We start from the raw sequence: 25,276 nt of genomic DNA on the forward strand, positions 1-25,276 counted from the left end.
AAAACCATAATGAGGTACTACCTCATACCAAACAGAATGACTATAATTAATAGGTCAGGAAACAACAGATGTTGAGGATGAGGAGAAATGGGAACCCTTGAACACGGCTGGTGGGAATGCAAGCTGGCGTATATGGAAAATGTATGTGAGTTCCCCAAAAAGTCGAAAATAGATCTACCCCATGACCCAGCAATTGCACTAGGTATTCACCCCAAAGATACAAAAGTAGTGATCCAAAGGGGCACCAGCACTCCAATGTTCATAGGAGTTATGTCCACAATAGCCAAACTATGGAAAGAGCCCAGATGTCCATCAATAGATAAATAGATAAAGATATATTCTATATATAATGGACTACTACTCAGCCATCAAAAAATGAAATCTTGCCATTTGCAATGACATGGATGAATTAGAGGATATTATGCTAAGTGAAATAAATCAGAGAAAGACAATTATCATATGATCTCACTCATATGTGGAATTTAAGAAGCAAAGCAGAGACACCTGGGTAGCTCAGTTAGTTAGTCATTTGCTTTCGGCTTGGGTCATGATCCCAATATCCTGAGATCCAGCCCTGCATTGGGCTCCCTGCTCAGTGAGGAGTCTGCTTCTCGTCTTCCTCTCCCTCTGCCCCTTTACCTCCACTCATCTCTCTCTCTCTCTCTCTGTTGCAAATAAACAAAAAAATAAAATAAAGAAACAAGAGAATCATAGGGGAAGAGAGAAAAAATAAAACAAGATGAAATCAGAGAGGGAGCAAACCATAAAAGACTCTTAATCATAGGAAATAAACTGAGGGTCACTGGAGGGGAGGGGGTGCAGAGATGGGATAACTGAATGATGGATATTAAGGAGGGCATGTGATGTAATGAGCACCAGGTGTTATAGAAGACTGATGAATCACTGACCTCTACCTCTGAAACCAATAATACATTATTTGTTAATTAATTGAATTTAAATTTAAAAAAAGAAAGAAAGAAATTCTCTCTCCCCTGCCCTCTTCCCTGCTCACTCTCCTTCTTATATACATATATATATGAAAGCATAGGAAGATACACTTCAGAAAAAGACCCTTAATTCCTGGAGAGTAGAAGTGTAGAAGCAGGACTTCACTTTATAAATAATGTATGTCAGAACCGTTAAAATTCTTTAAAAAAAATAGGTATTATTTGTATAATTAAATTTTTAGAAATAGAGTAAAAATTTTAAAAGACAACATAAGGGATCCCTGGGTGGCGCAGCGGTTTGGCGCCTGCCTTTGGCCCAGGGCGCGATCCTGGAGACGCGGGATCGAATCCCACGTCGGGCTCCCGGTGCTTGGAGCCTGCTTCTCCCTCTGCCTGTGTCTCTGCCTCTCTCTCTCTCTCTCTCTCTCTCTCTCTCTCTGTGTGACTATTGTAAATAAATAAAAATTAAAAAAAAAAAAATAAAAGACAACATAAGACACTTTTTGTAACTTTGGGACATGAAGAAATTTCATTAAAAAGAAAAAAAAAGCAAGCACCTTAGGAAAAAAATTAGGAAAATTAAAAGAATTAATAAATTAACTATAATGAAACTAAGACCTTCTATTTTATTTTCTTTTTATTTATTAGACAGCATAAAGAAAGTGAAAAGAAGTAACAAACTGGGAGAAAAAAATTGTAATACATATAACTAAGAAAGAATATCTTTAAAAAGACTTATAAATTAATAAAAATAGAAGAAACAACACAATAAAAATGGGCAAAAGACTAGAACAGGTACTTCATCAAAAGAGGAAGCTGAATGGCTAAGCAGGAGATATATGGGGATTTGTTTTATTAGAATGACTTATTCTTTTTATGCTATAATATTCTTTTACATAGTCATTACTTAGTAAAACAATTTTTTAAACATAGTTTTCAAAAAGGAAGAAGAAACAGAGATGATCTCTTGAAGTAAAGCCAGTACCTTTTACATTGGGTCTAATATAAGACAGCAGACTGAGCTCCCCTGGATTCTCAAGCAGTGTTTTGGCTGCTCCTTCTAATCCCAACTGCTTTGCTCTCTGGGCTTTGGTGCCTTTGCTCCCAGTTTTATATGGAGCTGACTAGAAAAAAAAGTCAGAAAATATACCATATCATTCAGTTTTAAAAAGCAAAAGTCAAATTGAAACATAAAATCAGAAGACATGGTAGGAATGCTAAAGATATCCTTTGCTCAATCCTTTCCTTTCCCTTCAGAGATGAATTAATACAAACCTGAGATTACTAGCTATACGAAGATGGTTGTTCCTTATCTGATTCTTTATACTTTTCTATTTATTTCATATTAGTCATTTGTATTTACTCATTTTAAAAATTCAGTGCCTGGACTGCAAGGACTATGAGGTACTCTCCTCAACCCAAGCGAGCTCCTCTAATAGCTGCTGATACATAATGCTTCTGCGGCTTTAAACACATTCACTCTTCAATCCGAGCCATTAGGCTTCTCTTCCCACACCTTGCTGAGAGTGGTATCATAAAGAAGCACAATGATCCTCTAATTACCAAATATACATTTTTCAGTCCTTATCTTGCCAAAGCTCCTTGCTACATTTATTCACTTAACTATTGACCATTACCTTCTTCTAAGATTTTCTTCCCTATTGTCTTCCATGGTATCATCATCTCCTGATTCTCCTCCTACTTCCCTGACCATTCTTTCCCTGTCTTCTGCTCTCCCTTCCACCACCCATGCTTCAAAAGTTAGTGTTCCTTAATGGTCTCTCCGGACTTGCTTACCCACAAGCTCTCCCTGAGTGAGTTCCATTCTCATGGCTTTCAATACCAACTACATGCTGAAGACCCTTACAGCCAGGTTTCCACCTCAGCACTCCCCTTTAGGGTTCTCAATTCCATAACATACTCTCCTTTGTCCCCTGACTCAACTGGGAATGCCTTGGAGACATGGATTATGTATTATTTATCTTAGCAAACTACACAAAAAAGCATCTGATATTGTTGCACTGTATTGAATTAAATAATGGTGGCTGATGATTTTAGCTTTTTATTTCCAGATCTTTTTTAACTATAAAAAGAGACAAATCCTAACATACCTAGGTAGGTATTATATTAAAAGATTCAAAGAGTTACTTACCACATGTTCTAGTTCTTCAAAAGTTTTACAATTCAGCAAAGCTTTTAACAAGCACTCGGACATCTTCCCTTCCTTCTTAATTTTTTGGATTGTACTATGAACCTTCTTTGCAACAGCCCTGAAAATAAAGACCTTCTGTAAAATACTAGACTTATGTGTCAAAACTTCCTTTTTGAAGTTATCTCAAACTTACAGAAAAGTGGTAGGTAACATAAAACATTCTTTTCCCCTCTGAACCATTTAAGAATAAGTTACCATTACCCAAATAATTTAGTATATATTTTTCTGTAAACAAGAATCTCCTCCTATATAACAATATAGCCATTAAAATCAGGTAATGGATATAGATATATTACTATATTCTAACCCTCAGGTCTCACTTAAGTTTCACCAATTGTTTCAATAATATCCTTGATGGAGAATTCTGTTAAGAGTCGGTTGTATATAATTGCCATGTGTCTATGGTGCCCTTCAAGCTGAAACATTATTTCAGTCTCTCCTTGATTCTCAAAGCCTTGATACTTTAGAATGTTACAGGCCAGTTATTTTGTAGAATGTCCTACAGTTTGAGTTCCTCTGATGTTTCTCTGTTATAGAAGTAATGCTGTATTCTTATCATTGCATCTTTTAGGTGAAAAGTGATATGAAATGATTTTCACTTGTACTATCACTCATTACCTTAGATTATTTGATAGTGTGTTTGGATTTCTCCATGATGCAGGCACTCTATTCCTGTGTAATTATTTTGTGGAAAGGTACTCTAAAACTATCCCATTCCTTATTAAACTTCCAATTTACTTGCTGTTTTATTTATATCACCACAGACTCATGATTTTTTTAATTTTATTTAATGATTATAATCCATTAGTAACACTTATTTTCAGGCTCAAATTATTACAAGTTTGACCAGAAGTAACCACTCCAAGTTAGTTTCTGTGTTCTTTTGACATATTTCCATCATTCTTTGAACATTTCTTTATTTTCTGGCACAAGATATTCAAGGCTTTTACTTTCCTTGCCCCAGCCCTGGAATCAGGCAAATAGTAACCAAAAACCAAGTTATGGGTGCTAGATGTGCTCATTGCTACTGGGTATCACTACTCTGGACCAACACACCTAGCACCCATAACTCATTTCTAAATACATTCTCCAATGGAGAGAGCCAGGATTTCACTGAGAAAAGCTGATTCCAGGAAACAATGCATAGGTAGGGGCAAGGGCACAGTCACCCCACCACTTTCAGATGATTCTGTGTTGTGAACAAAATCCCGTTATATCTAAGGCCTCTCATCCTACTTTACTACATAGCATCTGCCTAATAAGATTTGCTAAAGTGATGGGGGAAAGTTAGACAAAAATATAGATTATTAGAAATGATTGATAAGGAAAAAAAAATAAATATACTTATAAAAAAAGAAAAAAAAAGATAGAAGATTATAAATTAAAGAGGAAGCTTATGCAGTAACAGATTACAACCTGTGTATCTTTTACATTCCTGGTAGTCCAAGACTGTTTTCAGGGGCTGAATCACACTAGGGTCATTTTGACAAGAGGCCAATGTCCTATTGGCCTGTATATACAGAAGAGGAAAGGCATCTTTAGAGAAAATATGGAAGCTTTTCCTACTATCCATGATCAACCTCTTTTATTCACATTTTTAGTGACCCTCAGTAAAAAGTGTTTTTTACTTTGCAACCTAGTACACATATACACATATATAATTTTATATATAAAAATTATATGTACATATAAATATGTATAATAAACAGTTACATAAACATAAACAGTTTCATGAGACAATATTTACCTTTACTACATAAACTACACTCTTACATTTTCTATTGTCTATTTAATTTTTGTTAAAGTGGTAATGACCCATTACATTAACTTCACTACTCCTTTATAGCTAGCAATTAACAGATTAAAAACCAATGCTTTAGTTATAGAAAATGCTGAGCTTAAGGAAAAATAGAGACTATACCTCATTACCAAATCTCTGTATGGTATACTAAAGGTCTTCAAGCCCCAGTCAATATTCCCACTTAGTTGGAGAAATTTCCTCCACTAATATTCAATGTATTTCACAATTAATAGACACCCAGGGAATGAACTCATTTGCAAAAGTGTTTTTTTATAGAAAAAGAAAATAATAATAACCTGCACATAAAGCTTCTATTTGTCTTCCATACAACCAAATATTATATTAATTTTTTTGTATATTTTTTTATTGGAGTTCAATTTGCCAACATACAGCATAACACCCAGTGCTCATCCCATCAAGTGCCCCCCTCAGTCCCCGTTACCCAGTCACCTCGTCCCTCTACTCACCTCCCCTCCACTACCCCTTGTTTGTTTCCCAGAGTTAGGGGTCTCTCATGTTCCGTCACCCTTTCTGATATTTCCCACTCATTTCCTCTCCTTTCCCCTATAATCCCTTTCACTATTTTTTATATTCCCCGAATGAATGACACCATATAATGTTTGTCTTCTCCAATTGACTTACTTCATTCAGCATAATACCCTCCAGTTCTATCCACGTTGAAGCAAATGGTGGGTATTTGTTGTTTCTAATGGCTAATATTCCATTGTATATATAGACCACAACTTCTTTATCCATTCATCTTTCAATGGACACGGAGGCTCCTTCCAGATTATCATTAATTTTTAAATAGACTATTCTTGTTCGTTTGTGACACTTTCCTCATTTTCAGATCCCTAAATCCTCACATTTTCTTCATTAGCTTGCCTTCAACCAGATAGAAAGCTTACTTCAGAATTCATAAACTACTGGCCTTCAACATGTGGCCTGTAGGTGATTTCATCTAGCCCAGAAAATTTTTATATAATAACTCAAATTGCCGGGTTCTTTTAAAAAATAGGATAAGCTGGCAAGCTGGGTAGACAAGCCTGATGTCAGTAATCAGCTGGAGTAGATGCCACTCCTCTTAGGGGTTAGGATCTACAGTTTGTATCCCTTGATGCTCATTACTAACCTGGCCCTGGAAGGCTTGATTCTGAATCTACTTGATAACCTAGTCATTTATGCTTCTGGGTTGGTTAATTGATTTTGCCTCTCAGTGAACTTTAACTCTCCACTTATTAGCATTTTAATACTCCTGGACTAAAAGAACTTTAACAAAAGGTGTAGAAATGCTAGTAAGATGCAGGTTCCCGCCAAAATCATAGGAAGATTATTAGGCTGCTTGTAAAAATAACTTTTAGCACTTTGAGAATGGCTTGAAGGTAAGATTATATTCAATTTTAATCAGATCCTTGTCATAAAGTTGAAAAACAAACATGTTAACAACACAGTGCTTGGCTTGTAGGAGATGTGCAATAAATGCATGAATGGTGAAGAGTGTTTTAATAAACTCTACTGAAAAATATAATATAGTCTTTGCATGCTTATTTCTAAATTATTACAGTAAGTCCAGAAGAATAATTTTTGGAAGGGTGCTTTTCATTCTATGGCCACACAAAACTTAAGACCCACTAATATCAAAATATCATGCCCTTTAAAAGGTTAGAAAAAGGAAATATACATATTTCCCTCCAAATTGTATACACCAAAAAACTCTTCATTTTAGGACTTCATAATATTAAGAGGATAGTTTTACAATAAGCTGTTGAAGATTCAGACTAAAATGCATTTTTCTCAGTTTCTTTCCTTTGCCATATGCACAACCAATTCTATGAAAGAATATAATGGTCAAACTCTTAGGCACATACTTTTAATGCAAACCTCCTTTCTGCCCATGTATGCCCCAAGCTATGCATAAACACTCCAGCAGAGGGACTCTGTATACACCTAAAGAAATAAAATGGAGCTGACTTCCTCTGTCAGAAGGCAACTATATTCAGATTATAATAATTCAAGAAAACAAAACAATGGAACTGTTGAAATATGCTGTCATTCATTTCTTCACTGTTTCTCCTCCCTAGCTCACATGGCCTCTTTCCCCTCACAGTAGGTTCTTCCCAGGTTTCTTACCGGAGCTCCTCTAGGGTTTGTCGAACTTCTCTCAAGGAATCAGCATCAAGGTTATTAATAAGCTCTTTTCGATACCGTATAATGAAGGGAATTGTGTTATCATCATTAAAGAGACGAATAATGTTGGCACATACCCAAAGTTCAATATTAGTTCTCTCAGATAAAACCTGCAAATTAAGGATAGTGATTTAAAATCCTGAAAATTAAACATCTATACTGTAATGTATGGTTCAAATATAGAATCAGATAATGTTCTCCAGTCACTTAGAAACTACTTTCTGTGGTTTAAAAAAATACATATATGTACTGACAATCAAAATAGTAATTCAGTAAAATCCAATAAAGCCACTGTATAATCATTCAAGTTCTACAAGGCTCAATAAGACACATTTTTCCCCTCTCAAGAGTTAGCAGTAAAGATCAAGGAGTTAGTAACTCATTGACATGTCAACACATGACACTGTTGTCTCACTGCTAGTGAGAAAATGCAATGGTCCATCCACTAGAGGAAGAACAGTTTGGCAATATCTATCAAAATTTATAATACATAAACTCTTTGACCCAGCAATTCCACTCCTGATGTATTCATACCCTTGGGAAATGATATTATTTATAGCGATATTTTTTGAAGAACTTTTTGCAGTATAATAAAAGTGAGCAAAAACCTAAGTCTATAATGGGAAACTGGTAAATAAATCATGATATGATAAGAGTAGAATACCATGTAAACTGAAATGGAATGACTCACAAAACCTAGGAACATTGCTTACTAAGAACACTGGCTGAATGAGGATAGGAAGATTCCTGTGATCTTTTGATTTTAATATCATACACATATACTACATATTTGAAATAATTAAGTCTTTTTAATAAAATAAATCTATGGGTTTCAGGAGAAGGTACATGTAAGCAGAAAGGTAGAGAAGTCAGCCTCAAGAAGAGAAAGAAGGAAATGCAATCTCAGTAACTGTTCTCAAAACCTAAGCAGATTTTTCAAAGTATAGCACAAAAGGCACAAATTTTATTACTATCTCAATTTTGATGCCCAAGATCAGTCAAAACTGAAGGGTAATAAAAACCCAGAAAAATTATTAAAGAATTATCATAATCAACTAATTAACAAAATCAAGTTAATATATAGAATAGAATGAATTTCAAAACTACAGATGAAATAAAAGGCTGAAATCCAGAGACTATCCAAGGAGGATATGCTCATTCTTCTGGGCATCTTAAATTCCGAGGCCTATATTTTATTACCATTTTGATGCATTGATACCCTCTCTCCGGTGAGTGAGAATGCCAACTTCACATCTCCAGCCCTGGCTGCCTTCCACATGAGCTCCAGACTCATTTAGATAACTACCTGACATATTCTCTTGAAAACATAATGGGCATCTCAAATGGCTTTGCAAAGTGATCTTCCTCTCAGACTTATTCCTCCTCCAGTGTTCCCCGTTATTATGTCCAAACAGCAGTTCAAGCCAGAAAACTAAGAGTCTAACCCTTTCATTTCCTTCAACTCTTAAAGCCACTCTATCAAAAGAATTAATTCACCCAACCGCAAAATATTTCTGTAGTCCTATCACTCCTGTTCATTTCTTCCTCCCTACACCTATCTAGATCAACCAGGATTACTCAATAGCCTGTAACTATTCTTGCATCCAATTCTTTTTTTTTTTCAGAGCTTTTATATTTGAGTTTATTCTTCATTTAGCTTTTAAAACACTACTATAGTTGAATATTAAAACAAAAACAATAGCAAGTAGTGAGCTATGATTATAGTCCTTCACTCATCCACTACTGCATATAAAATGCCAGCAGCAGTGTTATTCACCAGCCCCATTAAGAAGTCTGACACTGAACACCACCCCTAGGATGATGTTCATCATCCTCATATGCTTCCCCATTGTAATGGCGCCGTCTCTCCTGATTGGGATCAAAGTCCACAAGTTCTACCTGGTCCATTTCATCAGTCTCTTCTACTTCCTTCCTCTCAGGTAGGAGTTTTTATCAGGAGAGAGAAAGTCGTTCTTGGGGAAGTTTACCTTAAATTCCATGATTAGGTGACCCTTCTCATATGGTCTATGATAAATTGGCATGCCTTCATTTAGCACACACTTGATATCCCCATGCTTGACAATCTGACCTGGATGAGAGGTGATGACGATGGTTCGGCTGTCAAGAGTAGATATTGGCTTTTGAAAGCCACACAGGGCTTCAACCAGCTGTATATCCATACACATGAAAAGATCTTCTCCTCGTCGAGTAAAAACAGCATGGTCCTTCTGATCTAAAACAATGATAATATCTCCTGGTTCCAGTCCTGGTTCTTGGTCTCCCTCACCATGGAATGTTATCTTCTGGCCATCTTTCATGCCTTTGTCAATATGCACTTCTAGAATCTTCTTCTCTCGAACTATCTTCCTTCCGTTGCAGCTTTTACATCTATCTTTAGGACTGATCCGTTCCCCATGGCCCTGATCCATGCACACAGATTGAATTTGCTGAACCATTCCAGGTCCTATCTGATGAATTCTTATTTGTATTCCAGTACCTCGGCAATTGGGACAACATTCGACTGCTCCTTTCTTACCACCTCGGCCTTCACATTTATCGCAAATCACATTCTTTTGCAGAGCTAGTTTTCTTGTTGCACCATTATATACATCTTCTAAGGTTACTGAGAGCTGATGTACAACATTTTTACCTCTCCGTTCTCTCTGCATCCTGCCTCCTCCTCCAAAAAACATATCAAAGATGTCCATGGGGAAGCCAAAACCACCACCAGCTCCACCTTCTTTAATTGCCTGTTCTCCTCCTTTGTCATATAATTCCCTTTTCTTTGTATCAGAGAGCACTTCATAAGCTTGAGAAATCTGTTTAAACTTCTCTCCTTCATTTGGATTCTTATCAGGGTGGTACTTCAAGGCCAGTTTTCTGTAAGCCTTTTTCAATTCCTCCTGGGTGGCATTGGGTTTCACCCCCAAAACATCATAGTAAGTGGTTTCTTTCACCATTTTCTACAGCCAGTGAGAGGGCCGAAGCCGGTGTGGGGGAGCGGGTAGGAGCGCGTTGCTGGGCGCAGCTCAGGCAGCCGCCGCTCCTCTGCGTCTCACTGAGCGTTCTGGAAAGTTCCCTTTTGCATCCAATTCAATCCCATCTATTCTAGTCTCCATGAACCAACAAGGATTTTTTTTAAAGATTTTATTTATTTATTCATGACAGACAGAGGGGGAGAGACAGAGACACAGGCAGAGGGAGAAGCAGGCTCCATACAGGGAGCCTGACGCAGGACTTGATCCCAGGACTCCAGGATCACACCCTGGGCTGAAGGTGGTGCTAAACCACTGAGCCACCCAGGGATCCCGGATTTTTTTTTTTTTATTGTTACTCAGAGGTGCCTAGGTGGCTTAGTTAAGCGTCTGACTCTTGATTTCAGCTCAGGTCATGACCTCAGGATCATGAGATTGAGCCCCAAGTTGGGCACTTCACTGGGGAGTCAGCTTGAGATTCTCTGTCTCCCACTCTCTCTGACTCCTCCCCCCCTGACTTATGCACACGCTGTCTTGCTCGCTCTCTCTCTCTCCAAAATAAAGAAATATAAAAAAAGAAGAAGAAGAAGAAGAAGAAGAAAAAATGTATACTGGATCATGTCACTTGACTGATCAAAACCTTTCAATGATTTCCCATTGCATTTAGAATCTAAACTCCTTACCATGACCCAAAAAATCAGCCTCTTATCAATCTCATCTTATCCAGTCTTCCCCTCATTGGAAACCAGCCCCAATGACTTTCTCTTAGTTTCCTAGAACATGTCCAGTTGCTTCTCTCTTTAAAGGCATTCCTGAGGCTCCCTCATTCAGAAATTCTGATCTTAGTTGTTATCTTCCCTGACCCTGACAAAATCAGACTCATCAGTATTTTCTCAAACCTATACCTCATCCTATTTCTTACTCCAGCCAACATCATTTTCTACCACAGAAACCATCAGGGATATTACAGCTATCTCCTTCAACTCCAACTTTCCATTAGATAGCAGCTATGTCCCTTGAGGGTACTTGACCTCAACTCCACCTCCACAGCATTTTGTTCAGTATTCAGTTGTTTTATAATTAAGTGCCAGAGTATGGTCAGAAAAATTGGTCCAGTCAGCATGAAGCTCAAGACTTGGGTTGAAACTCTGGACCCAGGTACAATTTCTTCTAGAGAAACACGGTTTGTACATGTAGACTCCTGAAGCTGAGGATGGCAGTGCTAAGAGAATCATGGAAAGACTGTATCAGTGCACTGATCAAACTTCTGTTAGAGGTTAAGAAATATCCTTCAATGCTTAAACATTCTAGTAAGTTCTCAGTATCACTGTGTGTTCCCTATCACGACCATCTAATCTGCCCCCAAGGAAGCAAACTGAACTTCTAACATGTCTGTTCTTTCCCCTCAAGTTCCCTTTCTGTTAATATCATCTTTTATCTGAACCACAGAGCAGTTTTGTTTTCTATACTTTCCACCCAGCCTCTCTACATTACTCCTGATTATGTTTCTAAAACACAGATATAATAAATTGAGTATTTTTTTTTCTTTTTTTCTTCTTCTGAACACAAGCCCCCAATGACTCTTACCAACCTGCTGGTAAAAGTCCAACCACTGCGACCTAGTTTTAAAATCCCTTCCTAAGTGTGATTCTAAGCTGTACTGTCTTAAAGGAGTAAACAATCTAGAAGAGAAGGCAAATGTCAATGCAAATAAGTACAAATAAAATAGGATGTGCCAATGATAGACTGTTTTCAGAGAAAAGTCTCCCGGGGGTTATCAAGGAAGGCTTCCTACAGGGGTAGCATTTCAGCTGGCCCTTGAAAGATAGGCCAGATTCTAAAAGACAGATGTAAGAAATGAAAAATGACTAAAATGCTCATCATTTTGTGTGATTGTTACAGGAACCTACGGGTTCCCACTATTCTAAACTACCTCAGCTACTATTAACTGAAAAGGCCCCCCCATAGCCCAAGATCCAAATTTGGGTTGAACTAGGTCTTAACAAATCCAGAAGCATCATATGTGTTAAGGAAGTGTACACTGCTGCTTATATAGATTTATATAGATTTATATTTAGATTTATATAGATGCTGCTCCATGAAATTAAACATAACAAAACTCCGTATAAGTAGTCTCCAGTTTTGGGCCTCCAAATCATCTAATTCCTTCTGTCTTAATTTGGTCAACTGTTTATTTTAGCTCTTATTATGTGCCATTAACCATACCAAGCCAGTGAAAATCAAATGTAAAATGACAAGTCCCTCTTCCCAAGGAGCTTATAAGCTAGAAAGAAAACAGACAGACGAGTAGTTAAAATATATTGTGATCTAGGACAGCCCTGGGTGGATCAGCGGTTTAGCGCCTGCCTTTGGCCCAGGGTGTGATCCTGGAGACCCGGGATCAAGTCCCACTTTGGGCTCCCTGCATGGAGCCTGCTTCTCCCCCTGCCTGTGTCTTTGCCTCTTTCTCTCTCTGTGTCTCTCATGAATAAATAAATAAAATCTTAAAAAAAAAAAAAAAAAAAATATATATATATATATATATATATATATATAGTGATCTGTACTCTGACAGAAGCACATGTAGATTATTTTAAGAGCACATGGGAGATACAAACATCTAATTCTGCAGCAATGGAAAAGCAACAAAGAGAATGAAGGTGTATCTTCAGGCAGCCAGATAGGGGCAGGAATTCCATGAAGAAAGAACGGCATGTCAAAAGGCACTAATGAGAAACTACTGCACGTTTTTTAAATTCCTGTAAATTCAGCAATGCTAAAATGTACAAAGGGTGTTAAGATGAGGTGAGAAATGGAAAGGTGGATGAAGCTAGATGGTTGGATTCCAGGTAGAGTTTGAACTTATACTCAATATTGAGCCACTCAGTGATGATCTGCTTATTACTTAATTTCAGCTGTTGAGCCAACCTCCCTGTACAAACCCCTGTGACATTTTATGAGTCAGTGAAATCTGTGGACTAGAGAAAGTGGCTCACAATGTGTGGTCCCCAAACCAGTAGCATAAGCAGCACCTGGGAACTTGCCAGAAATGCAAATTATTGAGCCCCACCCAGATCCACTGAAGAACCACCTCTGGGTTAGGGCCCAGAAATCTGTGTTTTAGAAAAATGAGGCAATCAACAAAGATGTAACTGAAAGAGTTGAAAGTAGAGATCAAACCTCAGGGATGGGTAAGGGTAAGGCAGAGAACTATCATAGTTTTTATTTTGAAACTACTCACATTTATTACTTTAATAATATTTATACTTAACTGGTTAGGAATGAGAGTAAAGTAAAAAAGAAGGCGGTCTCAGGATTTTTTTCAATTCTAACACTTAAATATGAGAGGCACTTTTTGTGACTTGTTTCAAGCTAACATTTGTATAGAGCTTATTATGTTCTCAACACTTTCACATATTCAGAATTAACTCAAACTACATGAGACAGTTATTACTCCCATTTTATAGAAAGAAAAACTGAGGCCCAAAAAAGCTAAATGAATCGCCCAAAGTCTACAAGCTACATTACCTTTTCAAAAATCTGATTTGTGTGCAAAGCAAGATGATATTTTGGGGGACAAAAATACAAATTAATCAAATAGCCTCACTTCTCTTCCTGAATCAACTGCAGATAAAACCGTTCCTTTATACTGCCCTCTGGTGTCTAAAACTTCTAACAAAATGGCCTTCTCCCAAAGTATCCTGAGATTTATTTTTCCAATCTATATTCCCATTTCCTGAATTAAAAAAGAAAATATCTGGGTATCAACAAACTATAGCCTTAATCGTCCTGGCAGCATCTATGTTTTAAAAGAACACCTAAATTAAGTTCTACTCATTAGAATTCTAATGAGTAGACTTGAGAGAAAATTTTCTACTCAAAATCATTTCCCAATCAGCAGTTGAACACCTCCTTTATGAAAAGCTTTTGATTCCTGCTGTTCTCTTTACTCCTGCCTATTTATTATATCACTTAATTTATCACACAGAAGCTTCCTTAAAGACTGCAAAGGAAAAACTATGCTGTTAGAAGTCAGAAGGGTGGTTACAGGAAAGGGGACAGGAGATTGGAAAACCATATAAAAGGGGCTCGTTGGGTACTGGGTAAGGTTCTGTTTCTTGATCTGGAAGCTTGTTATTTTCAAACATTCATGAGCTATACACTTAAGTATATATATTTCAAAAATAGGTATTTTAAAGCGCCCATAACAAATACCAGCTAAATCAAAGAAACAAAAACGGCTAATCCAATTGTTTTAACTTAATCCCTCCTGGAACAAACAGGTAACCTGTTAATGGGTGGTGTGTGCTTATATGCGGAAATACAGTGAGAAAGCCAACTCAGAGATACTCAAACCCCCTTTCCATCTCACTTCTTTCCCCAATTTTGTTATCCCATGGTCCTCTTCACCCATATCATTTCCCATTATCTCTTGCAAGAAAAATAGCTAATAAAGAAGGCTTTGCTTGCTTTTCCTCCCTAATTTAGCAAACTTTACTAACATATTATATGTGGCTACTCTACTCCCATACTCCCAGGCCCCTCAAAATAAAAAGACTATAACAGCAATCACCATTTTGAAGCATTTAATTTTCTAAAAACTGATTGTAGCTAGTTACCTCTTCAAATTCTAAAGAAGGTCATGGTATTTGCATAATTATATAATGTTCTTTAATGAAAATTAGTTTCTGATAATGACCACACATTTGCAGTGTGGGGGAAAGGGCTGAAGAATAGGTTGCCTCCGTTCAAGGGATCTGGAAATTCCCAAAGCCTGATTAAGAAATGGCCACAAAGTACGTTTATGCATAAAGTCTAGCCCTTTCATGAAGATGGCACTGAAGGTGAAGAACAAAGCCCCTGCCCCTCCCAAAGCCAAAGCCAAAGCCAAAGCAAAGGCTTTGAAGGCCAAGAAAGTGGTGCTGAAAGGCATTCACAATCACAAAAAAAGATCTGCATGTCCCCTACATTCCAACAACCAACACTGCATCTCTGAAAGCAGCCCACACAGTCTCAAAAGGGTGCCCCCAGGAGAAATAAGTTTGATCACTATGCCATCATCAAACTCCCTCTGACTACCGAGTCAGCCATCAAGAAAATAGAAGACAACAACACACTTCCCTGTGGATGTCAAGGCCAATAAGCAGTGGATAAAACAGGCTGTAAAGAAGTTCTATGACACTGATGTGAAGGTCAACACCCTGATCAGGCCTGATGGAGAGAAGAAGGCTCCTCTTGTTCAACCGGCTCCTGACTATGATGCTTTGGATGTTGCCAAAAAAATTGGGATCATCTAAACTGAGTCCAGCTGGCTAAATCTAAATATAAATTTTTTCATCCCAAAAAAATAAATAAATAAAAATAAATAAAATCTATAAAAAACTTAAGTACTAAAGTATTTTAGGGAACTGTATTCCCTTCCCAAACAAGATGGTGATATTCCTGAAAAAGCAATAGACTTTTCAGAGTTCAATAACACACTGTGAAAGCAGCAAGGGGCCATGCGGAACATGAAGGAAATATAAGTGACATTTCCCACTTGATCAATTAGTAATGATTAATAATCTCTTTACAATTAATTTCCATCAACAATTTCTTCCTAACTAGGTATCTTTCAGGATTTCCCCAAAGAACTTGGCCACATATTTTGTGGCAGATAATATGCCTATCACAGGTGTTTGAATGACTGGTCATCCAAAGGCTAGAGGCCTTCCTGACTGTCGGACTCTGCACTGGTGACTCTCACTCTTCTCTCCTACACCTGCCACTGTTGTCAACCATGTTTGGAAATAGGAATGCAGTGCCAAAATAAAATTACTCTCTGCTGTCTATGGGGGAGTAAGAAAGGAAAGGAAAAGAAATCCACATATACCACAAGAATAGTCTAAAAAAGTAATTCAGGTTTAACAAGGATGACTACCTCTGGTTATAAAAACAACAACAACAACAACATCAACAACAAAACATATAAAAATCATACCCAAAGTTCCCCGGGCAACCCCTAAACCCATCTAGAAAATGCTGAGCTTACTAGTTGTCAGGTTGCTCAACCAAAATAACAGCTGTAGTTTAACCATTTTTCCTAACTCACAAGTAAGGTGTGCCATATTCCAAGAACAGGCTTGTTTGAGCTGTCAAAAATCACTCCCAATAAGAAGGAGGAGGAGAAAACAATGCTTGGAACTGAAAAGAAAAAAAAAAACTGAAAAAGTGCCTTCAAGTCCTCATGGTTTTCCAATTTCTGGCTCAAGGCCTTTGGGAGACTTGACCACACTTTGTCCCTTCCATTCTCTGAAAGACCTCTGTGTCCCTGGTAATAAACTCTTTTCTGTTTCAGTTCATTACAAGTAGGTTTCCATTACTTGAAACCAAGAGATAATGGGCTAAGGAAGGACCATTTCATCTCCTTCTCCGTTACACAGATTAGGAGATGGGTGTGAAGCAAAGTGTCATAGGGTAAGTAGCCCTAAACCTTGAAGAATTTATCTCTGCATCTCAAGAGACTTCATGGTCTCTGAAACCCTCTTCCCTCCCTCCTGTTCACCGTCCACTAGAGGCAGATCTATGTTCACAGCAGAGAAATAAGCTTCTAAGTGTTAGTGAAAGGAAAGGAAACACATCCACCTGCCCCTAGGAGTCTGGACTGAAACTAAACAAGGTGTCTGCATTTTAGGAAAGCTTTCAGGTGAATCTGATGCAGATGGTCTATGATCCATCCTTTTAAAACATGTCCTTGTGTGGGAGTGGAGTAGGGAGAAAAAGTTTCAAAAAAACATGTCTTTGTAGACCTAAGTGAATAAAGATAAAGATGGTATATAAAGGAGCCTAATTATACACGGTTTAGTTCAAGAACAAGAATGAAAAGAAAGCTCTGAGGCAACATTTTATTCCTTAGTGGGCCAGAGAAAAGAAAAATCATAATTAAAAATTCCTGCTGATGTTCCACTAATAGGTTATAGAAGAGACAACACGGGGGGAAAAAAAACTCCTCTGAAGAAAAAGGTAACGTGCAGACAGTCCCAGACTGGGAAGTAGTATTAGGAGCCAGCAGAGGCTCCCAGGCTCTAGAGCAGTAATTCACAGAAAGGGAAGGAGTACCCATCAGAATCACGAGACAGCCAAGAAGGGAAGTCACACTTCTCTACCCTGAAAGGCACTGCCATAATTAAGTTTGAAATGTCCCCAGAATGTGTTGGCATTGACAAAAGGTTGAGAATCACCATTTAAAAGTCACTCTTCAGGTCTTCTCTGTCATCCCCAAAACCAACCAAGAAATGGCAAGAAATCCAAGGCAGCTCAAGTTGGAATTCAGATAGTTTTCCTAGGAAATTTCTAGACCTTGTTTACTGTATATTACAACATTACATTAAGAATTAGAACAGTACTAATGGCCAATGACCTAATTACTCACATTGCTTTTATAGTCCAAATTCAAAATAAAACCTTAACAATGAATTTATGAGGGCCCAGTTTGTTGGTGCAAGCTCTGTAGAGTACATGTTCACTAAAACACCATGGCAGAGATCCCCCTCACCTGAGGTCACAGCTCTTAGCTCAAGATCTGATGATAATGAGCTATAATATAAAATAGTACACCTAGGATAGGAACCAATAGATGAGGTCTCCAGAAATCACTAGCAAAACTGAAGAGACCTGAAAACTCCCAACCCTTTCCTTACCCAGTGCCACTATCTTAGTCAAAAAGAAAGGAACCTAGTGAACTAAAATGACAAGAGGATGACTGCACATACCTGTACTATGTCCCAGTTCATTTCCACCTCCTCTTTAATGTTGTTTGCATTTGCTGGAAACCTCACAGGCTGCCCCTGAGGACATGTTTCAGTCTTCATTTTCTTTAAAGGGGACTGACCAAATGTGAAGTCATCTTCGCTCTCTTCCTTCTTGCACACACCTTCCCACAAGGTGCTTGTGGATGGTGTCTCTGCAGTGCTGGCCCTGTTGGATTCTTCATCAACTTTCAGCTTTTTGATCCTCTGACCTGCAGGTGACTGACCTGAATTCTTCCGTTTTGCCTTTGCTGTCTTCAAAGTCTTCACGGTATCCACTTTAATTTTTTTGTCTTCCAAATCAACATCAGCAATAGCCACAGAGTTATTCTATCAAACCACAAATAGAATACATGAGAATTAAAAGATAAAAACCAAGTGCTCTGAAATATTATTCAGCAATAAAAAAGGAAAAATTACTGACACACACAATAACCTGGACGAATCTCAAGGAAACTATGTAGAGTGGAAGTGGAAAAAGGCAATTGCAAAAAGTTACATACTTTATAACTTACATAACATTAATGGTTTATAATTTATATAATATTCCTGAAAAAATTAGTGGTTACTAAAGGTCAGAGACAGGAGCAAGGGTTTGGAGGGAGGTGGGTATTACTACAAAATGGCAAATACTAGGCAGTACTAGGGATCTTGTGGTAACCGAACTATTCTGACTGATGGATACAACACATATGCATACAGATGACAAAATTATACAGAAGTACACAAATAAGTGGACAAAAAAAAATTCTCTTAGGAGAAATCTCCTAAGATCCTTGGATTTTATCAGTGTAAATATCATGGTTGTGATATTTTGTTATAGTTCTGTAAAATGTTACCATTGGAAGAAATTAAAGGGTACACTGCCTCTGTATTATTTTTTACAACTGCATGTGAATCTATAATTACCTAGAAATAAAAAGTTTCACTTTTAAAAATGAGTAAAGGATAAGTCTATGCATGCTGGGAAAACCAAGATTTTAAAGCTTGCAATCAAAAGTCAACCCTTTGGGGGAAAAAATAACACTTACATACTCATAAAACTCAATAGGCTATACCTGACACCAATTTATGCAGAAGCCCAGGGAACAGAAAACAGAGCAGAGTAGTGTCAGGCATTTTTCTTTAGGAGGAATCTACATAATAGTCCACACTAGTGTCTAGGGGCCACTCTCTCCACCACCCCTACCCCTCATGACAGCTCAGGTGTGAAGGAATGACACCTGGCATTCATTTTGGCACTGGAATGGTAAATAACATACAGACCCTACCTGTATGGAGTTTACAGTTTCACCAGCTAGCCTGTTTTTGGTTAACTAAGTAGATGTAGCTAGCACAAACTCAAATAAAAGAATTCTCAAACTATTTGTCAGTCAAAATTCAATTTTCTCTCCTATCAAGTATTTTCCCAGAATTATTGACTACTAAAAATCCTGGGAACTACCTAAAGAGCATCCCCATCCTAATACCCACCTACCACCACCTAACCTGGAAATGATGTACATTAGATAGCCCTCTGAGTATTACATTTTTAGCTGAAACATTATGGATAAGAACAGAGATATAAAAATAGAATGATTCTGAGGTCCATAAGAGTTAATAATAGCCTGATCAAATGACTTGACATAGCCGAAGAAAAAGGTGTCAACTGTACAGAGGGCTGTTAACCATGTAGGAGAAGAAAAAGAGGAACTATAAAAAGCAAATACCATCTATGATCAGCCATTCTTCTAAGCAACGTACAAAGAAGAGGAAAGCTTAGCAAATGGACTATGAGTATTTTGGTCCCAAAGGTAAGACAGCCCTCCTGTGAGATGCATACACCAGACTACCTTAGATTCATGCATTTAAAACATGTGATGTCATTGTGACAAACATTAATGCCTAGAACACAGCAGGCGTTCAATTAATCCAAAAGAATGGATTTTTTTAATTCCCCCAATCTGGATCCATGCTCAATGAGTAAATTTCTGATTCTTACTTAAATGCCTACTTACTTTAGCCTCTGAGGACAGTTATCAGTCGGAAAAATTTCATATCCTTGTGATTATTATATCAAATCATTAATTATTAAAGCAGCACTCTGTTTTTATACATCCTTCTTATGAGCATGGCTGAGATAAAACCACCCATGAGAGACATATGTGTTCCTGAAATGCTCTCAAAATCATGTTGCTAACTTAGAATTCCAGTTCCATCATGTACTATCTGCTACCCATAAGGAAATCACTTCAGATTTCTTTCCCTGGCTTTCTTATCTATAAAATCAGGATAGTTATAGCAACTGCCTCGAGTAGTTGTTGTGAGTTAAGATTTAAGTAAGCTTATGCAACCCAACTGTTGAGCATGTTGCCTGGCTGATGGTAAGAACTAAAAATATCTGTAGACACCACCATTATTACCACCACTATCATATCTAGACAATCTCCTAGGAGAGGGAAAAGGAAGTAGACAAAGAAATGAAGAAAATGTAAAATGATCAAAAGGAAAAAAAGTCAACAATCACAAAAACACTTAAAGTTACCCTCTTTGGACCCTTCAGGCAAGATTTACTGAGTGTTTCTCAGTGTTGTCCACAGAACTTTTTAGGGGATTTGTCAGATCAAACTCTTCACAATAATGCTTAAACATGATTTGCCTTTTTTTTTTGTTGACATTTCGATGATAGTACAAGAGCAATGGTAGCAAAACCCAAGGCAATGGCATCAAGTAGTACTAGCAATCAATGTTCCCTTCACTGACAAACACTTATAGTAAAACAATGTGAGTTTAACAATGCAGTTAAAAATTATTAAGTTTTAGGGGCAGCCCTGGTGGCTCAGTGTTTTAGCGCTGCCTTCAGCCCGGGGCCTGATCCTGGAGACCCGGGATCGAGTCCCACGTCAGGCTCCATGCATGGAGCCTGCTTCTCCCTCTGCCTGTGTCTCTGCCTCTCTCTCTCTCTCTCTCTGTGTCTCTCATGAATAAATAAAATATTAAAACTTAATAATTTTTAAATTAATTAATTTTAAAAATAATTTTTAAAAAAGATTTTATTTATTTATTCATGAGAGACACAGAGAGGGAGAGAGAGAGGCAGAGACACAGGCAAAGGGAGAAGCAGGCTCCATGCAGGGAGCCAGACGTGGGACTCGATCCCAGGTCTCCAGGATCACACCCCGGGCTGCAGGCAGCGCTAAACCGCTGCGCCACCAGAGCTGCCCAAATTATTAAGTTTTAGTGCACCTTGCTGGCTCTGTTGGTAGAGCCTGCTACTCTCGATCTCAGGGTTGTGTATTCAAGCCCCACATTGAACATGGAGCCCATATTAAAAAAATAAGTATGAGGTTTGGCGCCTGCCTTTGGCCCAGGGCGCGATCCTGGAGACCCCGGATCGAGTCCCACGTCCAGCTACCGGTGCATGGAGCCTGCTTCTCCCTCTGCCTATGTCTCTGCCTCTCTCTCTCTCTCTCTCTGTGACTATCATAAATAAATAAAGAAAAAAATATTTAAAAAAAATAAGTAAATAATTTTTAAAAATTATTAAATTTTAAAGTTTCAGTCCTTGAAAACATATCTTTTTTTTTAAGATTTTATTTATTTATTTGAGATAGAGCAAGGGAGAGAGAGTGAGAGTGAGTACAAGCAAGGGAAAGGACAGCAGGAGAAGGAGAAGCAGGCTCCTTGCCAACAGGGAGCCCCATGCAAGGCTCAATCCCAGGCCCCTGGAATCATGACCTGCGCCAAAGGCAGACACTTAACCAACTGAGCCACCCCGGTTGGCTGAAAACACACCTTTTTAATACTGTATGCTGAAATGGTCAGTATACATAAAATACTTCTGCTGTGTGGCAGTGTATACAGACGTGCAATGGTTGTCTTGAGCAAAAGCTCTTATGCACTCGTTTCAATTGTGAACTGAACCAGCTTGTTTTTCCATAAATCACCATTTTTACTTGAAATAATGACTGATGAACGATCGTTATTCAAACTTGGATATCTGGTGGGCATTTTTTTCAGAAATGAACTGAGACTGTCATTTTAAGGAAACATTTGACCAAGAGTAAATTTCAGGCTTTAAAAGTGAAAATTTAAAACAAACAAGTAAATAAATCAATGTGAAAATTAGAATTTTGGAAAATTTGTATCCACTGTGAACTTGCTTCCCAACACTGTGATGAGACTGGAGGTTATATTAACAAATGTGACTTTTTGACATCAGATAATAAAAGATCCTCACATTTGGAAGATCTGCATAAATCAATGCACCAATATTTTCCAAATGACCAATAAATGTCACAAAATCATGAATGAGTAATAACAACAAATAACAACACAAACCAATGGATTATAATGTAATAGAGCATAGTTAAGTTCATTAATATGGTTTCAGATTCCACAATGAAACAAACTTTTAAGAAACTACCACTTACTGAGTTTTGGTAGTACATCAAATAAGAATATTCATCTGAAAAACCTTTCAAAACACATCTCCCTTTTCCAAATATGTATCTGTGTGGAGGTGGGTTATCTTCATACACTTCAGTTACAGTCTAGTAAGTTAACATTAAAGATAACTGTAAAAATGTAAAACAATGTAATTCTTCTCACTAATTTTTTGCTGTTGGTTGGGAAAATATGTACTTATTTTTCATTACAATAAAAATTAGTTGCATTAACATGTAATAGTCTTTAAAAATTAATCAATATTTTAATTTCTCACTTTTCATTTTTATATGGTAAATATCAGTAACAATAACTCACATAACCAGAAGTTCCCTGGGGTCCTCAATAAGTTTTAAGAATACAAAAGGGTTCAAAGACCAAAAGTTTTGAAAAATGTAGATCTAAATCATTGAAAACAGGGAAATAGCTCTCCATTTTATGAAGCTCCTAAGCTTCTATAGCCTGTCTCAGCGACATACTTAAGTTTAGTAAGCCTCCATGAGAACATTTTTCTTCCTTATGCTCAACCTGAATCTTTGGCAGACTGAATAATCAAAGTTCATTTTCTTCTGCCTTCACTGTTTTTATCTGCCTTAACATTCCACATGGTTATTATGTAGCCTATGACTAAACTCAAGACTCCAAGAAGAATTTGACTATTCTTTTTGCTGTCTCTGAAAGTAGTCAACTGCCTAAAGCAAAAAAGTGGCTCCTCGTGTCTTTTCCAGTCAAATCAGTTAGCAAACCTTGGCCTTGGCTTGTGTTGTACTGGGTGAGCTTGATATATAACTGGAAAAGGATAAAGAGTCGAAGGGAGGCTTCTTAAAAATTATATTTAAAAGAACATTTTTATACTCTGTAGCAGCTGAACCACTGGAAGAAAAGTTGAAAAGAGAAAAGAAAGGGGGTGACTACAGACACAGAGACAACAGCCCCAGCAGTGGGATTAACTAACCCAGTGGGTGGCATGACCTTCACTGTTACAGGACAGGGGAGGAGGCAAATATACCTCACCTGGGTGTGAGGTCATGAGGAGCTTCATGTATTCTCAAATACATAGGAGGCAATGTCATCAGCTGAGAGGAGAAAAAGGAATTTAGGAAGTTTAAGAGAAAAAAATCAGGAAAACAAATGTGCCACAGAAAAAGAATGAGCCTCCCAGATATTTTCAGCGCAATGTTGAGGTCTGAGATTGTGAATCTAAAGGAAGACAAATTAGGTCAAAACTGTTCTCAGCAACAGTCAGCTGCTCAATGCTGGCTGAACAGAGGCAATGGCTCACCCCACGTCGGGACTGATCAGCCACGCGACTCAAGGAAAAAAGGGCAAAACTGGTGAGATGAACACAAAGTGGTTTCAGTAAGAGGTTATGTGGTCTAGACGAGGTAAGGTAGGGGAAGAGAGGGGCTGACTCTTAGTGGTCTGTGAAGCAGATGTGGTGAAGCACGAGAGTCCAAGGATCAGCTGTGGCTTTCCCAAAAGTCACCTGAGGAGCTTTAGGAAAGTAATATTCCTGAGGCCCAGGCCCACCCCCACCCCTAGAATTCCTTCCAGATTTAATGAGTCTAGAACAGGGGCTTTGGCACTGGCATTTTTTCAAGCTCCCTGGGGTTGAGAACTAACAAGATGTGACAAGGCTGTAAAAGTGTGGCCGTGAGGACCTCTGAACAGTGAGCTAAAGAACAAGAAAAGGTGAGATGATGCTCTGAAAGCAGGATGGTTGAAAAGGAATGTCAGTCGTCGAAGTTTCCAATAATGGCAAGATTCAGGGTGAGTTCATGAGAGGGGTGGTGAAGGCAGAGAAGATGACACAGTCTCTGGAGATGAGGAGGTCGAAGAACCAAGAACACAAGGCATAGGGAGTTCATCGTAGTGGAGGGTAAGTCACTAAGAACAAGAGCAAAATATGGGAGAGAGATGTAAAGTGGGGCTGAGTTAAAGTCTTCAATGAATGAAGAGGGGTGGCCAGTGGGTTGGGAAATGCCAGCAACATATGCAGGAAGAGACTAAAGAATGATTAATTCTGTCTATGATGTTTGCTAAAAATAAAGTTATAAGGAGGCTACCAATTCTAGTTCTATCCAAAATAAGGTTCTCAATTATTTTGTTTGGTGGTGGCTACAGCAGAGCAGAACGCCAAACCTTCTTCTAACATGCTCAAAGTCCCTTCATTGAAGTATAAAATGTGTGAATTTTGGCAGTTCTGAAAGAAATTCTAAATCTCCCCAGAATGTTTAAGTGAAAGACTTCCTATCTGAATTCTTTTTTTCCCCTATAGTTTATACATATAACTGAGCATCATTGGAAGGATCAAAAAATCACCATGACAAGGTTCTTAAGCTATACCTTCCTGAGCTATACTTTAATGTTTAGAGGCCAGGCATGTGTACATTTACTGAAGAGAGGGATCATAATTTTTATCAGATTCTCAGAGTTTATATCCTAATACCAAGAACCACTGATAGAAGTTAGTGGTTAACCACTTTCCTAAGTTAGGCAATCAAGCTACTTTTAGGTGAAGCCATGCCGCACTTAATGAAAAATCTCCAAATTCTGCCAACAAGATGAAAGAAGTCAATACCTTCTCAGCTATAGATGAAGCCTGCTCACCCATTCAAAGGGTATTCAGTGAAAAGCTTATATGTAAATATGAAGAAACAGAGGTACTGGATAACTGGAGAAAGGCTGATTTAAATAAAAGCCCAATCCAAGGGCGCAGCAAAGTACACTGTAATGTTCCCTATTATACACAATAAATGTGTCCCTGGAAAGTCAGTATTCTACTGCATATTAAAAGAGTATTATTTCAAATGTACCATGGAAATATGACAGGGAATGATTTTGGAAATGCATAACTCTCTTTAATGCAATAAGGCCTGTAATTTATTGTTGTTGTTGCTGCTGCTTTAATCCAGATTAGAATAGGTACAGTGTTTGCTTAT

The 25,276-nt window shown here is 37.9% G+C and overlaps 1 protein-coding gene and 1 pseudogene across 1 annotated transcript in view; both read right to left on the bottom strand.

The window, feature by feature from the left end:
* SRBD1 (S1 RNA binding domain 1) overlaps positions 1–25,276 on the bottom strand; it is a 189,609-nt gene that overhangs the window by 156,407 nt on the left and 7,926 nt on the right. Inside the window, exons 4-7 of the mRNA XM_025465747.3 lie at positions 17,874–18,239; positions 7,091–7,257; positions 3,100–3,217; positions 1,933–2,071 (exon numbers count right to left, since the gene is read on the bottom strand). Of these exons, the coding sequence (XP_025321532.1) occupies positions 1,933–2,071; positions 3,100–3,217; positions 7,091–7,257; positions 17,874–18,239 (790 nt within the window). The remainder of the gene's footprint in view (positions 1–1,932; positions 2,072–3,099; positions 3,218–7,090; positions 7,258–17,873; positions 18,240–25,276) is intronic.
* On the bottom strand, positions 8,746–10,404 carry LOC112671466 (dnaJ homolog subfamily A member 1-like; annotated as a pseudogene).

This window comes from Canis lupus, chromosome 10 (genome assembly GCF_003254725.2).
Source record: "Canis lupus dingo isolate Sandy chromosome 10, ASM325472v2, whole genome shotgun sequence".
In the NCBI taxonomy this organism is placed as follows: domain Eukaryota; kingdom Metazoa; phylum Chordata; class Mammalia; order Carnivora; family Canidae; genus Canis; species Canis lupus.